The 16,317-nt window shown below is 41.0% G+C and overlaps 1 protein-coding gene across 2 annotated transcripts in view; it reads right to left on the reverse strand.

Moving 5' to 3' along the window:
* The window catches only part of MAP3K7 (mitogen-activated protein kinase kinase kinase 7), a 467,450-nt gene that overhangs the window by 332,824 nt on the left and 118,309 nt on the right, over nucleotides 1-16,317 (reverse strand). For both annotated transcript variants that reach the window (XM_053710552.1, XM_053710551.1), the window contains exon 3: nucleotides 1,202-1,267. In XM_053710552.1, the coding sequence (XP_053566527.1) occupies nucleotides 1,202-1,267 (66 nt within the window). The remainder of the gene's footprint in view (nucleotides 1-1,201; nucleotides 1,268-16,317) is intronic.

Here is a 16,317-nt window from a genome sequence, read left to right on the forward strand (position 1 = left end):
AACAATCCCCAAGATTATAATAATTATTAAGAGTTATAATCTGCAAAATATGCTTAGCAAAGTAATTGTTTTAGCCCAGAAAAATGTCTACCAGTTTTTTAAGCCCTTATGAAGCCCTTTATTCTTTTACTTAATCTAAGAAAATGGCTTACCGGTCCCCATAGGGGAAATGACAGCCTTCCAGCATTACATAGTCTTGTTAGAAATGTGGCCAGTCATACCTCAAGCAGAAAAGTCTGCCAACTGTTTCCCCCAACTGAAGTTACTTCATCTCAACAGTCCTGTGTGGAAACATCAATCGATTTTAGTAACGTTTGCTAAAATCATCTTCCTCTTACAAACAGAAATCTTCATCTCTTTTCTGTTTCAGAGTAAATAGTACATACCAGCACTATTTTAAAATAACAAACACTTGATTGAAGGATAAAAACTACATTTAAACACCAAAAAACTCTTAACCATCTCCGTGGAGATGTTGCCTGTGCAACGGCAAAGAGAATGACTGGGGTAGGCGGAGCCTAGGAGGGATCATGTGACCAGCTTTGCTGGGCTCTTTGCCATTTCCTGTTGGGGAAGAGAATATCCCACATGTAAGGATGACGCCGTGGACCGGACACACCTATGTTGGAGAAATCTCATTTACTGACATTGCGCTCACACACAAACACTAATATCACAAGTATCAGGACAAGTAGATTGTCATGAGGGGCAAAAAGATTGGGCTCCCACTTTAGTCCGTTGGACAATTGTTTTTTTTAAAAAAAAAAAAAATCTGCACCCCTGTGATAGCAACCTTACATGGCCCAGCTAAGACCATTGTAAGCCCACATGAACAAGCAAAACACCTGGTGAGACTTCCTATGCAATGAAAACTGAAATTATTTCATTCAAGAGCAGTACTCCTGAATGAAGAGATTATTAAATTATGTCTGTACATTATGCACACTTCCCTACACTGATACACTTGAAATAAGGCTCCCCTTTCCACATTAGTAGGGCCTGACATTCCACAGCAGCCTTACCTCCTACAATTTTATTTCTGGCACTTACAAATAGGCGATTCTAAGTACAATGTGCAAATACACTTAATTAGAAAAATGATGGTTGACTGCTCAATTTTCAGACTAGCAAATACGTCTAAAATAAGTTTAAATCTTATCACTACTTTAGATACTGGCAAATAATAATATCTTTAACTCACTGGATTTAGACAGGCTCCGTACAACTTCACAATATTTGGATGGTTCACACGTGACAACTGTCTTAGCTGAAAGGAAAAAAAGAAAAGAAAGGTGGTTACGTCTTGAGCATTAAATACCTTTTTTTAATTCATTTTTTACTGAGGAAGCAATGACAAGCAGTTACATATTTTGACATCTACAAAATCATAGGAGCAATGCATATACAATAAGACAAACAAGGTCAACAGAATGATCAATGTTACAAAATATTCACTGTTCATTCTCATCAGCATCCTCCCCCCCTCTTTTTCTAGAAAGCACCTCCCATATCCCTCAGGACCTCGCTTGGGTCCACTAAACCAAAAGTGTCCATCTGTAACAATGTTCATGAATCTTATGTAGAATTAGGTCTATATATTTTTTCTTATAAATAACTAATTAGTGCTAATATTTTACTGAACACTATAATCTTATCAGGAAGGAATTTAATTTTGAAGCACTGGATCTCTAAGAAAGCCCTCAACTGGCTGAATTTGAAAATATACTGTTAAATCAAATGACCCTAGAGCAATATGACTTTACTGATAATCTAGAAAAAAAAAAGTAAACGCTTCTTTCTGAAATGGATGCCTTTAATTTCTTCTCTATCTAAAGAAAGCCAATTGCAGATAATGCTCCCATTCCGTGGCTCAATATTTTTGGAAGAAGCCATGCTAAGAGGCAATTTACCTAGCCTGTACAGCTAGGATGCCTCTGAACTCCACCTGAACCAAAGAATGTCAACTATAGATAGCGTGCCGATAAGAGGCAGCCTCCTTAGCATGTGTAGCTAGGTGGGGGGAGATGAGGTGAGGGGACTCTTTTTTTCTCTTTCTTTCTTTACCCTGCGGTTTAAATTGTAACTTAACAGGTTTCATGAATGTTATTTTGGTCTATTTCTTCTTTTCATGGTCTGTGCTAATTTTTCCTTTATGATGTTATAAGATATGGAAATTTAATAAAAAGATTTAAAAAAAAAAAATTAGGTCTATCGTTATAAAATGTATGGAAAACCAACACAGAAACAGGAGAACACAACATATTCTATGCAAGAGACTGAAATGCCATCTTAAGATAAAATAATGAAGAAAGGAGGAGAAAAAAAAAAGACAAGAAAGAAAAAGGACCCTCTAAAAGGAGAATCAACAACTCCTCACACTAACCCAATGCCTTCCAACACTCCCAGTCTAATCCCATCATTTATTAGGCTCCTCTCTCCACAAGACAATTTCCTCTAATTCATCCTAAATTCTGAACGGCCTTCAACTCTCAAAGAATATTCTTCTATTCTCTGAATATAAAAGTGTATAGCTAGTACCATTAGTAAGGTATTGTGTGTATCTCTCAACCAATACCTGGCTATCAGTAGTTTAGCAGCCAAAAGGATGGTAACACACAAGACTATAGCTGGCTTCTGTAAACCTTTCAGCCCCATATGAAAGAGCAACATCACTTTTCAGACGTTGTACCAAGTTAAATTTAAGCAATAATGGACCAGAGCAGTCTTAATTTACAACAATCCCACAATATATGTGAGTGCCCCATTGACTGCACCCACTCCAACAACTAACCGGTCTCTGAGGAAAATTCTGATGCAACCTTACTAATCATGTGCACCACTCCCATTTCTCTCTCCCAGTCCTTCGTGGAATGAGACTTCACAAACGAGGGGAAATTGAGTAAAAACAAAATTTATGCTTACCTGAAAAATCTATTTATTTCCGTATATGGTGAGTCCACGTCGTCGTCATTTACTGGTGGGAACATCACTCCTGGCCAGCAGGAGGAAGCAAAGAACACCACAGCAAAGTTGTTAAGTATCACTTCCCTTCCCACAAACCCCAGTCATTCGACCGAAGGGAAATGGAAAAAAAGAGTAACACAAAAGGTGTAAAGTTGTCTGGTGTGTAGTAAAAAATAACTGTCCTAAAATAAAGGGCGGGGTCGTGGACTCACCATATCCGGAAATAAATTTATCAGGTAAGCATACATTTTGTTTTCTTTCCTAAGATATGGTGAGTCCACAACATCATAATTTACTGTTGGGAATCAATACCCAAGCTAGATGACTAGGGAGGGGCAAGACAGGTAGACCTCAACAGAAGGCACCATTGCTTGAAGAACCTTACTCCCAAAAGAAACCTCCGGCGAGGTAAAAAAATAAATAAATCAAATTTCAAAAATTTGGAAAAAGTATGCAGAAAAGACTAAGTTGCAGTCTTGCAATCTGTTCCACAGAGGCTTCATAGTTGAAGGCCCAGAAAGAGGAAATAGCCCTAGTGGAATGAGCTGTAATTCTCTCAGGAGGCTGTGAACCAGCAGTCTCAAAACAAAATGAATTATACTTCTCAACCATAAAAAGAAGAAGTAGCAGAAGCTTTCTGACCCTACGTTTTTCTGAGAATACACAAACAGGGCAGAAGACTGGAGAAAATCCTTAGTCTGTTAGATAGAATTTTAGAGCATGCACAGCATCAAAGTTATGCAACAAACGTTCCTTATGATAAAAATGATTAGGACATAGGAAATTGTTGTTCCTTTTCTGATTAAAATTTCTATTCAAAACCACTTTAGGAAGAAAACCTTAGTATGAAGAACCGCCTTATCAGCATGAAAGATAAGATGAGGAGAATCACACTGCAAAGCTGAGAGTTCAAAGACTCTCCGAGCAGAAGAAATAGCAATAAGAAATAAAACCTTCAAAGATAACTTAATATGTATGGAAAGCAATGGCTCAAACAGCGCCTGCTGCAAAACTTTAAGAAAAAGGTTAAGGCTCTAAGGAGGAGCAACAGACTTAAACACAGGCCTGATTCTGAACAAGGCCTGACAAAAAGATTGCACATCTGGCACGTTTGCCAGACGCTTGTGTAACAAAATAGATAACGCAGAAATCTGACCCTTCAGAGTACTGACCGACAAACACTTCTCCAGACCTTCCTGGAGAAAGTACAAAATCCTAGGAATCCTGGCCCTTGGATTCACACCAATAAGATATTTACTCCATATCTTATGGTAAATCTTTCTAGTAACAGGCTTGCGAGCCTGAATTATGGCCTCAATGACCGACTCAGAAAAACTGCACTTAAATAGAACTAAGCGTTCAAACTTCATGTAATCAGTTTCAGAGAAACAATATCTATATGAAGGAATGGACCCTGTCTAAGAAGGACCTACCTCAGAGGCAACCACCAAGGTGGAAAAGATGACATCTTCACTAGGTCTGCATACCAGGTCCTGTGAGGCCACGCAGGAGCTATTAGAATTACTGATGCTCTATCCAGATTGATAAGAGCAAAGTCTTAAGGAAGGAGAGCAAAAAAAGGAAACAGGTATGCTCAACTGAAATCCCAAGGAACCATCAGAGCAACTATCAGGGTGGCCTGTGGACCTCTAGACCATACCTTGGAAGCTTGGCGTTCTGCTGAGACGCCATCAGAATCAACTCAGCCCCCTATTTGAGGGTTATCCTGGAGAACACCTCCGGATGGAGAGCCCACTCCCTGGAAAGAAAAAAGTCTATCTGCTCAGGAAATCCTCTTCCCAGTTGTCCGCTCCTGGAATGTGGATGGCAGATACACAGCAATAGTGAGCTTACGCCCACTGAACAAACCGAGCCACATCCTCCATAGCCAAGGAACCCCGAGTTCCTCACTGGTGGTTAATGTAAGCCACTAAGGTGATATTGTCCGACTGGAACCTGAAAAAACGGGCTAAGGACAACTGATGACAAACCCACAGAGCATGAAAATCGCTCTCAACTCCAAAATGTTGATGGAGAGAGCAGACTCCTCTAGCGTCCATGTCCTTGCACCGTTAATGAGTTCCAGACTGCTCTCCAGCCCAGCAGGCTGGCCTCCATAGTCACAATCACCCAGGAATGACTCCGGAAGCATGCGCCCTGAGACAGATACTCCTGAGAAAACCACCACATAAAAGAGTCTCTTAAAACTGAAATAGATCTATCCTCAGAGAGATCCGAATGGTCACCACTCCATTGACTGAGCATGCAAAACTGCATTTTTTGATGATAAATAATGAGGATAGGTATATATCTTGGTAAATATTTCTATATCCTGTCAAAATTGGTCTATGCATTGTTAGCTCAACTGGGAGAGCAGAGCGCTGATATAAACAGCTTATTTTTTTTTTTTCTCTAAAAATTTGTTTACACACTTACCTTTTTCAAAAATTCATGAATGTTGTATTTTGCATATCTTAAAGGACCAGTCAATACAGTAGATTTGCAAAATCAACAAATGCATGATAAGAAAACTATGCAATAGCACTTAGTCTGAACTTCAAATGAGTAGTAGATTTTTGTTAAATAAATTGCAAAGTTATGTCTATTTCCACTCCCCCTGTATCATGTGACAGCCATCAGCCAATCAGAAATGCATATACGTATATGCTGTGAATTCTTGCACATGCTCAGAAGGAATTGGTGACTCAAAAACTGTAAATATAAAAAAACTGTGCACATTTTGTTACTGGAAGTACATTGGAAAGTTGTTTGAAATTGCATGCTGTATCTGAATCATGAAGTTTAATTTTGACTTGAGTGTCCCTTTAATGCTTAGAGGTAATAAGTGCTGGCTTCTTTATTATTGCCTACTAAATATCTGATAAACAGCTTGATATTTTTTTCATTTTTTTTATGAATGGTTGCACGCTATAATGTTTTAGAGATAAGTGCTGGTATTTCTAACATTGTCCTTTAAATATCTGATTTATGTGTATACCCCCACACAATTCAAAGTTGCTGTTTTCGCAACATATAATGTCCTAGAGGCAAGAAGTGTACACATTAGCTAAGGAAATACAAGATTTGAAGAAGTGAAGTAAAGGTCTCTATGTAATAGGACTCCAGAGATTTGTACACCTATTACCCACTATTTCTCTTGTTAAGTGTGTTCAGTCCACGGGTCATCCATTACTTATGGGATATATTCTCCTTCCCAACAGGAAGTTGCAAGAGGATCACCCAAGCAGAGCTGCTATATAGCTCCTCCCCTCACATGTCATACCCAGTCATTCTCTTGCAACCCTCAACAAAGAAGGAGGTCGCGAGAGGAGCTGGAGTTTTTACTTAATTATTCTTCAATCAAAAGTTTGTTATTTTAAATGGCACCGGAGTGTGCTGTTTCTCTATCTCAGGCAGTATTTGGAAGAAGAAACTGCCTGCGTTTTCTATGATCTTAGCAGGCGTAACTAAGATCCACTGGCTGTTCTCGACATTCTGAGGAGTGGGGTAACTTCAGAAAATGGGAATAGCATGCGGGGGGTCTCCCGCAAATGAGGTATGTGCAGTACAATATTTTCTGGGAATGGAATTGACTAAGAAAACACTGCTGTTACCCGTATGATGTTAAGTACAGCCTTAAATGCAGTAGTAGTGACTGGTATCAGGCTGATAAATGTATGCACAATAGAGTTATTTTCTAGGGACTAGAATTTGACTGAAAAAATACTGTTAATACTGATATAATGTGTGAGCCTTAACTGCAGTAGAAGCGACTGGTAGCAGGCTTAGTAATAACTTTACACAGCATCTGAAATGTTGTTTTTTAAAACGTTTACTGGCATGTTAATCGTTTTGTGAGGTACTTTGGTGATAAATCTTTTTGGGCATGATTTTTTTCCACACGGCTAACGTATATTTCTGCATAGAAACCGTTATATCAGGTCTCCCACTGTTGTAATAGGAGTGGGAGGGACCTTTTTTTTAGCGCCTTGTTGCGCAGTTAAAATTCTAGCAAAGTCTTCCTGCTTCTTCCTCTTTGATCCAGGACGTCTCCAGGGAGCTCAGGGATCTTCAAAATTCGTTTTTGAGGGAGGTAATCAGTCACAGCAGACCTGTGACAGTGTGTTTGACTGTGATAAAAGCGTTAAATCATAAATTGATTATCCGTTTTTTGGGTATTGAGGGGTTAATCATCCGTTTGCTTGTGGGTGCAATCCTCTGCTAATTAATACATTTAAAGAATTGTTGACTATAACTGAACTAGTTCTTTGTTCTTCAATTGTGTTTTTTTAAAATACGCGCTGCAGCGTTTTTTATATTGCTTGTAAACTTATTGAAAGTAATTTCCAAGCTTGCTAGCTTCATTGCTAGTCTGTTTAAACATGTCTGATACAGAGGAATCTGCTTGTTCATTATGTTTAAAAGCCGATGTGGAGCCCAATAGAAATATGTGTACCAATTGTATTGATATTACTTTGAATAAAAGTCAATCTGTACCGATAAAGAAATTATCACCAGACGAGGGGGAAGTTATGCCGTCTAACTCTCCTCACGTGTCAGTACCTTCGTCTCCCGCTCGGGAGGTGCGTAAGATTGAGGCGCGAAGTACATCTAGGCCCTTACAAATCACTTTACATGATATGGCTAATGTTATGAAAGTAGTATTATACAATATGCCCGAGTTAAGAGGCAAGCGCGACAGCTCTGGGTTAAGGACAGAGCGCGCCGATGACACGAGAGCCATGTCTGATACTGCGTCACAATTTGCAGAACATGAGGACGGTGAGCTTCATTCTGTGGGTGACGGTTCTGATTCGGGGAGACCAGATTCAGAAATTTCAAATTTTAAATTTAAGCTTGAGAACCTCCGCGTGTTACTAGGGGAGGTGTTAGCGGCTCTGAATGATTGTGACACGGTGGCAATCCCAGAGAAATTATGTAGGCTGGAAAAATACTATGCGGTACCGGTGTGTACTGACGTTTTTCCTATACCAAAGAGGCTTACAGAGATTATTAGCAAGGAGTGGGATAGACCCGGTGTGCCCTTTTCCCCTCCTCCGATTTTTAGAAAAATGTTCCCTATAGACGCCACCACACGAGACTTATCCCTAACTTGACGAGACGGTCCCTAAGGTGGAGGGAGCAGTTTCTACTTTAGCCAAGCGTACCACTATCCCGGTGGAGGATAGCTGTGCTTTCTCAGATCCAATGGATAAAAAAATTAGAGGGTTACCTTAAGAAAATGTTTGTTCAACAAGGTTTTATATTACAGCCTCTTGCATGCATTGCGCCTGTCATTGCTGCAGCGGCATTCTGGTTTGAGTCTCTGGAAGAGGCGATTCGCACAGCAACATTGGATGAATCATTGAGCAAGATTAGAACCCTTAAGCTGGCTAATGCGTTTGTTTCGGATGCCGTAGTGCATTTAACCAAACTTACGGCTAAGAATTCCGGATTCGCCATACAGGCGCGCAGAGCACTATGGCTTAAATCCTGGTCAGCAGATGTAACGTCTAAGCCTAAACTACTAAACATTCCTTTCAAAGGGCAGACCTTATTCGGGCCTGGCTTGAAGGAAATTATTGCTGACATTACTGGAGGTAAGGGCCACACCCTTCCTCAGGACAGGGCCAAATCGAAGGCCAAACAGTCTAATTTTCGTGCCTTTCGTAATTTCAAGGCAGGAGCAGCATCAACTTCCTCCGCTCCAAAACAGGAGGGAGCTACTGCTCGTTACAGACAGGGTTGGAAAGGCAACCAGTCATGGAACAAGGGCAAGCAGGCCAGAAAGCCTACTTCCGCCCCTAAGACAGCATGAAGAAAGGGCCCCCTTTCCGGAGACGGATCTAGTGGGGGGCAGACTTTCTCTCTTCGCCCAGGCTTGGGCAAGAGATGTACAGGATCCCTGGACGTTGGAGATCATATCTCAGGGATACCTTCTGGATTTCAAAACTTCTCCTCCACAAGGGAGGTTTTATTTGTCAAGGTTATCAACAAACCTAGTAAAGAAAGAGGCATTTCTACAATGTGTACAAGACCTCTTAGTGATGGGAGTGATCCACCCAGTTCCGCGAACGGAACAGGGGCAAGGGTTTTATTCAAATCTGTTTGTGGTTCCCAAGAAAGAGGGAACCTTCAGACCAATCTTAGACTTAAAAATCTTAAACAAATTCCTAAGGGTTCCATCGTTCAAGATGGAAACCATTCGGACCATCCTACCCATGATCCAAGAAGGTCAATATATGACCACAGTGGACTTAAAGGATGCCTACCTTCACATACCGATTCACAAAGATCATTATCGGTACCTAAGGTTTGCCTTTCTAGACAGGCATTACCAGTTTGTAGCTCTTCCCTTCGGGTTAGCTACGGCCCCGAGAATTTTTACAAAGGTTCTGGGCTCACTTCTGGCGGTACTAAGACCGCGAGGCATATCGGTGGCTCCGTACCTAGACGACATTCTGATACAAGCGTCAAGTTTTCAAAATGCAAAGTCTCATACAGAGATAGTTCTAGCATTTCTGAGGTCGCATGGGTGGAAAGTGAACGTGGAAAAGAGTTCTCTGTTACCACTCACAAGGGTCCCTTTTCTAGGAACTCTTATAGATTCTGTAGAGATGAAGATTTACCTCACGGAGTCCAGGTTATCAAAGATTCTCAATGCTTGCCGTGTACTTCACTCCATTCCAAGCCCATCAGTAGCTCAGTGCATGGAAGTAATCGGCTTAATGGTCGCGGCAATGGACATAGTGCCATTTGCACGCCTACATCTCAGACCGCTGCAACTATGCATGCTAAGTCAATGGAACGGGGATTACTCAGATCTGTCCCCTTTGCTAAACCTGGACCAGGAGACCAGAGATTCTCTTCTCTGGTGGTTGTCACGGGTTCATCTGTCCAAAGGAATGACTTTTCGCAGACCAGATTGGACGATTGTAACAACAGATGCCAGCCTACTAGGCTGGGGAGCAGTCTGGAACTCCCTGAAGGCTCAGGGATTGTGGACTCAGGAGGAGAGACTCCTCCCGATAAACATTCTAGAATTAAGAGCAATATTCAATGCTCTTCTAGCTTGGCCTCAGTTAGCAACACTGAGGTTCATCAGATTTCAGTCGGACAACATCACGACTGTGGCTTACATCAATCATCAAGGGGGAACCAGGAGCTCCCTAGCGATGTTGGAAGTCTCGAAGATAATTCACTGGGCAGAGTCCCACTCTTGCCACCTGTCAGCGATCTACATCCCAGGCGTGGAGAACTGGGAGGCGGATTTTCTAAGTCGCCAGACCTTTCATCCGGGGGAGTGGGAACTCCACCCGGAGGTATTTGCTCAACTGATTCGTCGTTGGGGCAAACCGGATCTGGATCTCATGGCATCTCGCCAGAACGCCAAGCTTCCTTGTTACGGATCCAGGTCCAGGGACCCGGGTGCGGTGCTGGTAGATGCACTAGCAGCCCCTTGGGTTTTCAACATAGCTTATGTGTTTCCACCTTTTCCGTTGCTACCTCGACTGATTGCCAGGATCAAACAGGAGAGAGCATCGTTGATTCTGATAGCGCCTGCGTGGCCACGCAGGACCTGGTATGCAGACCTAGTGGACATCTCGTCCTGTCCACCATGGTCTCTACCCCTGAGGCAGGACCTTCTAATTCAGGGTCCTTTCAACAATCCAATCCTAATTTCTCTGAGGCTGACTGCTTGGAAATTGAACGCTTGATTCTATCAAAGCATGGGTTTTCGGATTCGGTTATTGATACATTAATACAGGCTCGGAAACCTGTTACCAGAAAAATTTACCACAAGATATGGCGTAAATATTTATATTGGTGTGAATCCAAGAGTTACTCATGGAGTAAGGTTAGGATTCCTAGGATATTGTCTTTTCTACAAGAGGGTTTAGATAAGGGTTTATCCGCTAGTTCACTAAAGGGACAGATTTCTGCTCTGTCTATTCTTTTACACAAGCGTCTGGCAGAGAATTCAGACGTCCAGGCTTTTTGTCAGGCTTTGGCTAGGATTAAGCCTGTGTTTAAAACTGTTGCTCCTCCGTGGAGCTTAAACTTGGTTCTTAAAATTCTTCAGGGTGTTCCGTTTGAACCCCTTCATTCCATTGATATTAAGCTTTTATCTTGGAAAGTTCTGTTTTTGATGGCTATTTCCTCGGCTCGAAGAGTCTCTGAGTTATCTACCTTACATTGTGATTCTCCTTATCTGATCTTTCATTCAGACAAGGTAGTCCTGCGTACTAAACCTGGGTTTTTACCTAAGGTTGTTTCTAACAGGAATATCAATCAAGAGATTGTTGTTCCATCCTTATGCCCTAATCCTTCTTCAAAGAAGGAACGTCTTTTGCATAATCTAGACGTGGTCCGTGCCCTGAAGTTCTACTTACAGGCAACTAAAGATTTCGACAAACTTCTTCTCTGTTTGTCGTTTACTCTGGACAGAGGAGAGGTCAAAAGGCTTCGGCTACCTCTCTCTCTCTTTTTGGCTTCGTAGCATAATACGCTTAGCCTACGAGACTGCTGGACAGCAGCCTCCTGAAAAAATTACAGCTCATTCCACTAGAGCTGTGGCTTCCACCTGGGCCTTTAAGAATGAGGCCTCTGTTGAACAGATTTGCAAGGCTGCAACTTGGTCTTCACTTCATACTTTTTCCAAATTTGACACTTTTGCTTCTTCGGAGGCTGTTTTTGGGAGAAAGGTTCTACAGGCAGTGGTTCCTTCTGTTTAATGTTCCTGCCTTGTCCCTCCCATCATCCGTGTACTTTAGCTTTGGTATTGGTATCCCATAAGTAATGGATGACCCGTGGACTGAACACACTTAACAAGAGAAAACATAATTTATGCTTACCTGATAAATTTATTTCTCTTGTAGTGTGTTCAGTCCACGGCCCGCCCTGTCTTTTTGAGGCAGGTTCTAAATTTTAAAATTATAACTCCAGTCACCACTGCACCCTATAGTTTCTCCTTTCTCGTCTTGTTTTGGTCGAATGACTGGATATGACATGTGAGGGGAAGAGCTATATAGCAGCTTTGTTTGGGTGATCCTCTTGCAACTTCCTGTTGGGAAGGAGAATATATCCCATAAGTAATGGATGACCCGTGGACTGAACACACTACAAGAGAAATAAATTTATCAGGTAAGCATAAATTATGTTTTTTTAGTAGTAAGCTACCATAGGCCATATTCTTTGTCTTGGAATAATAAACATCTAGACATCTTATTGGGAAACAGTGAAACAACTAGTTAAGGGTGAATACAATGCTATAATACTAAGGAACACATTCAAAGTAACTTAAATATCTGACTTTTTTTTCTCCTTTCCCTCCCACCTCACTCGCACTTATCTCTCGTCCTTTTTAGCACTATAGTCTAGTAGTCTCCCGTTTTTCTGACCACCTTCTCACATACATATATACTTCACTTTATTTATTTCACTGCATCAAAACACATCTGTCTAAACGCCCACTTCTGTTCTTCTCTCACTTACCCTTTTCACCGATCATGCCCACTCCCCTCTTTTTTCTCTCTTTCCTTTAGTTGATGGACAGGCTCTTAGTGACTAATAAAATTGTTCCAACCAATATGCCTGCAAAATCCAAGGACAAAAAGATGAGAAATAGCTTTGGTAGTTCTGAGTCAAATGCCGGAGATAGGCCCCAGAGTAATTCTACTGCAACTGACACAGACTCTCTGGTGAAACAAATCTCTAATATCTTTATGCCACTATTTGAAGGGGGTCAAAAATGATCTTATCGCCCTTACAAATGAAGTTAGACTTTTTTCATATAGATTAACAGACATTGAAAGTAGACTTGCGGATATAGATGTGCTGCAACAGTCACAAGGCTCCATCGATCACCAATCGGAAACGATACAAACTCTGCAGTTGCGGTTAAACAAACGATGATAGATCGTGAAGGAATAATTTGAAAATAGTGGGGAATCCTGAAACTACCGAGAATGCAGATTTAATGCATCTGGTCTCAGTTCGATTGCCCCAAGAACTAGGAGTAACGGAGGACGATTTACCATATACCATAGAAAGAGTACACAGATTAGGTTCTCCTATTATCAGAAATGACCAATCTATAGTAAAAAACATAATTTATGTAAGAACTTGCCTGATAAATTAATTTCTTTCATATTGGCAAGAGTCCATGAGCTAGTGACGTATGGGATATACAATCCTACCAGGAGGGGCAAAGTTTCCCAAACCTCAAAATACACCCCTCACCACACCCACAATTCAGTTTAACGAATAGCCAACAAGTGGGGTGATAAAGTAAGGAGTAAAAAGCATCAACAAAGGAATTTGGAAATAATTGTGCTTTATACAAAAAAAATCATAAACCACCACAAAAAGGGTGGGCCTCATGGACTCTTGCCAATATGAAAGTAATTTATTTATTAGGTAAGTTCTTACATAAATTATGTTTTCTTTCATGTAATTGGCAAGAGTCCATGAGCTAGTGACGTATGGGATAGCAATACCCAAGATGTGGAACTCCACGCAAGAGTCACTAGAGAGGGAGGGATAAAAATAAAAACAGCCATTTTTTGCTGAAAAAAATAATCCACAACCCAAAATATAAGTTAATTCTCTTGAAATGAAAAAACTTAAAACATAAGTAGAAGAATCAAACTGAAACAGCTGCCTGAAGAAGTATTCTACCAAAAACTGCTTCTGAAGAATTTAGTAAATGTATGCAAAGAAGACCAGGTTGCTGCTTTGCAAATCTGATCAACAGAAGCTTCATTCGTAAAAGCACACGAAGTGGAGACTGATCTAGTAGAATGAGCTGTAATTCTCTGAGGCGGGGCTTGACCCGACTCCAAATAGGCTGAATAAATCAAAAGCTTTAACCACGAAGCCAAGGAAATGGCAGAAGCCTTCTGACCTTTCCTAGAACCATAAAAGATAACAAATAGACTAGAAGTCTTCCTAAAATCTTTAGTAGCTTCAACATAATATTTCAAAGCTCTTACCACATCCAAAGAACGTAAGGATTTCTCCAAAGAATTCTTAGGATTAGGACACAAGGAAGGGACAACAATATCTCTATTAATGTTGTTAGAATTCACAACCTTAGGTAATAATTTAAATGAAGTCCACAAAACCGCCTTATCCTGATGAAAAATCAGAAATGGAGATTCACAAGAAAGAGCAGATAATTTAGAAACTCTTCTAGCAGAAGAGATGGGAAAAAGGAACAACACTTTCCAAGAAAGTAGTTTAATGTCCAAAGAATGCATAGGCTCAAATGGAGGAGCCTGTAAAGCCTTCAAAACCAAATTAAGACTCAAAGGAGGAGAAATTGATTTAATGACAGGCTTGATACGAACCAAAGCCTGTACAAAACAAGTGAATATCAGGAAGCTTAGCAATCTTTCTGTGACAGAAAGAGCAGAGATTTGTCCCTTCAAGGAACTTGCAGACAAACCCTTATCCAAACCATCCTGAAGAAACTGTAAAATTCTAGGAATTCTGAAAGAATGCCAAGCGAATTTATGAGAAGAACACCATGAAATATGTCTTCCAAACTCGATAATAAATCTTTCTAGAAACAGATTTAAGAGCCTGTAACATAGTATTAATCACTGAGTCAGAGAAACCTCTATGATCGGGTTGAACTAGGCATTCAATTTCCATACCTTCAAATTTAATGATTTGAGATCCTGATGGAAAAATGGACCTTGAGACAGAAGGTCCGGCTTTAATGGAAGAGGTCAAGGTTGGCAACTGGACATCCGAACAAGATCCGCATACCAAAACCTGTGAGGCCATGCTGGAGCTACCAGCAATACAAACGACTGTTCCATGATTATTTTGGAGATCACTCTTGGAAGAAGAACTAGAGGCGGGAAAATATAAGCAGGTTGGTAGCACCAAGGAATTGTCAACGCATCCACTACTTCTGCCTGAAGATCCCTGGACCCGGACAGGTACCTGGAAAGTTTCTGGTTTAGATGAGAAGCCATCAGATCTATTTCTGGAAGACCCCACATCTGACCACTTCCCCGGATGTAAAGTCTGATGGCTGAGATAATCCGCTTCCCAATTGTCTACACCTGGGATATGTACCGCAGAAATTAGACAAGAACTGGATTCCTCCCAAGAAAGTATTCAAGATACTTCTTTCATAGCTAGGGGACTGTGAGTCCCATCATGATAATTGACATATGCCTCAGCTGTGATATTGTCTGTCTGAAAGCAAATGAACGGTTCTCTCTTCAACAGAGGCCAAGCCTGAAGAGCCCTGAAAGTTCCAAAATATTGATTGGTAATCTCGCCTCTTGAGATTTCCAAACCCCTTGTGCTGTCAGAGATCCCCAGACAGCTCCCCAACCCTGAAAGACTTGCATCTGTTGTGATCATAGTCCAGGTTGGACGAACCAAAGAGGCCCCTAGAATACGATGGTGATCTAACCACCAGGTCAGAGATAGTCGAACATTGGGATTTAAGGATATTAATTGTGATATCCTTGAATAATCCCTGCACCATTGATTCAGCATACAAAGTTGGAGCGGTCTAATATGAAAACGAGCAAAGGGGATCGCGTCCGATGCTGCAGTCATGACACCTAAAACTTCCATGCACAGAGCTACTGAAGGGAATGTGAATTATCCCAGGTGGGGATAAAAAAAGCGTGCTCAAAAAAAGTGTAAAGCATAAAACATATCTTAGCAAACAAAGTCAGTGTGCAACTCTACCGTAAAACCGGTTAGTGATTATGTCCTTGATAGAAAAGGGATTCCTGTAAGTTCGTTTCAATATTTTTCTCCCCTTTCAGAAAAAACGATGGTAGATGTATTTCTTCTGAGATGAAATGGTAGCGTGAATGCAGGCAGCTCCTCTTGGTCCCAGAGAGTGGGGAATATACTAGTGCAGGAAGGAAAAGAGAGAGGGCGCCACAATAGCGTAATATTGTCTGGTATTGTGAGCAAACATATATAGACAAATGGTGTGCTTACCAGAACAAGAGGCACTGTGCTGTGACCAGTGCGTGATAGCTTGCTAGCACTTAACAGTGGCTAGTACACTGGATGGGTAGCGTTCCTTGGAGTCTTTGCTGGTACCCCCTAGGCAACCTTTTTCTTAGTACTGGTGATTTCAACTGTAATATGGAATTTGGTGTGTTGTTGTATGGTATTGGAATACCACAAGGCATAGACAACTTCTTGTAATAAAAAGCTTTAATATGACGCGTTTCTCAACCCCAACTGGGTCGTTTCCTCAGATAAAAGCGAATAAAAGTGGTTATATTTACCGGCATTATATACACATTGTGTCTTTAAAAACAGGAAGTTGTCATTAGGTGTTTGTCCAATAGGACTACATTTTCA

The sequence above is a fragment of the Bombina bombina genome, chromosome 4, assembly GCF_027579735.1.
Source record: "Bombina bombina isolate aBomBom1 chromosome 4, aBomBom1.pri, whole genome shotgun sequence".
NCBI classification, from domain to species: domain Eukaryota; kingdom Metazoa; phylum Chordata; class Amphibia; order Anura; family Bombinatoridae; genus Bombina; species Bombina bombina.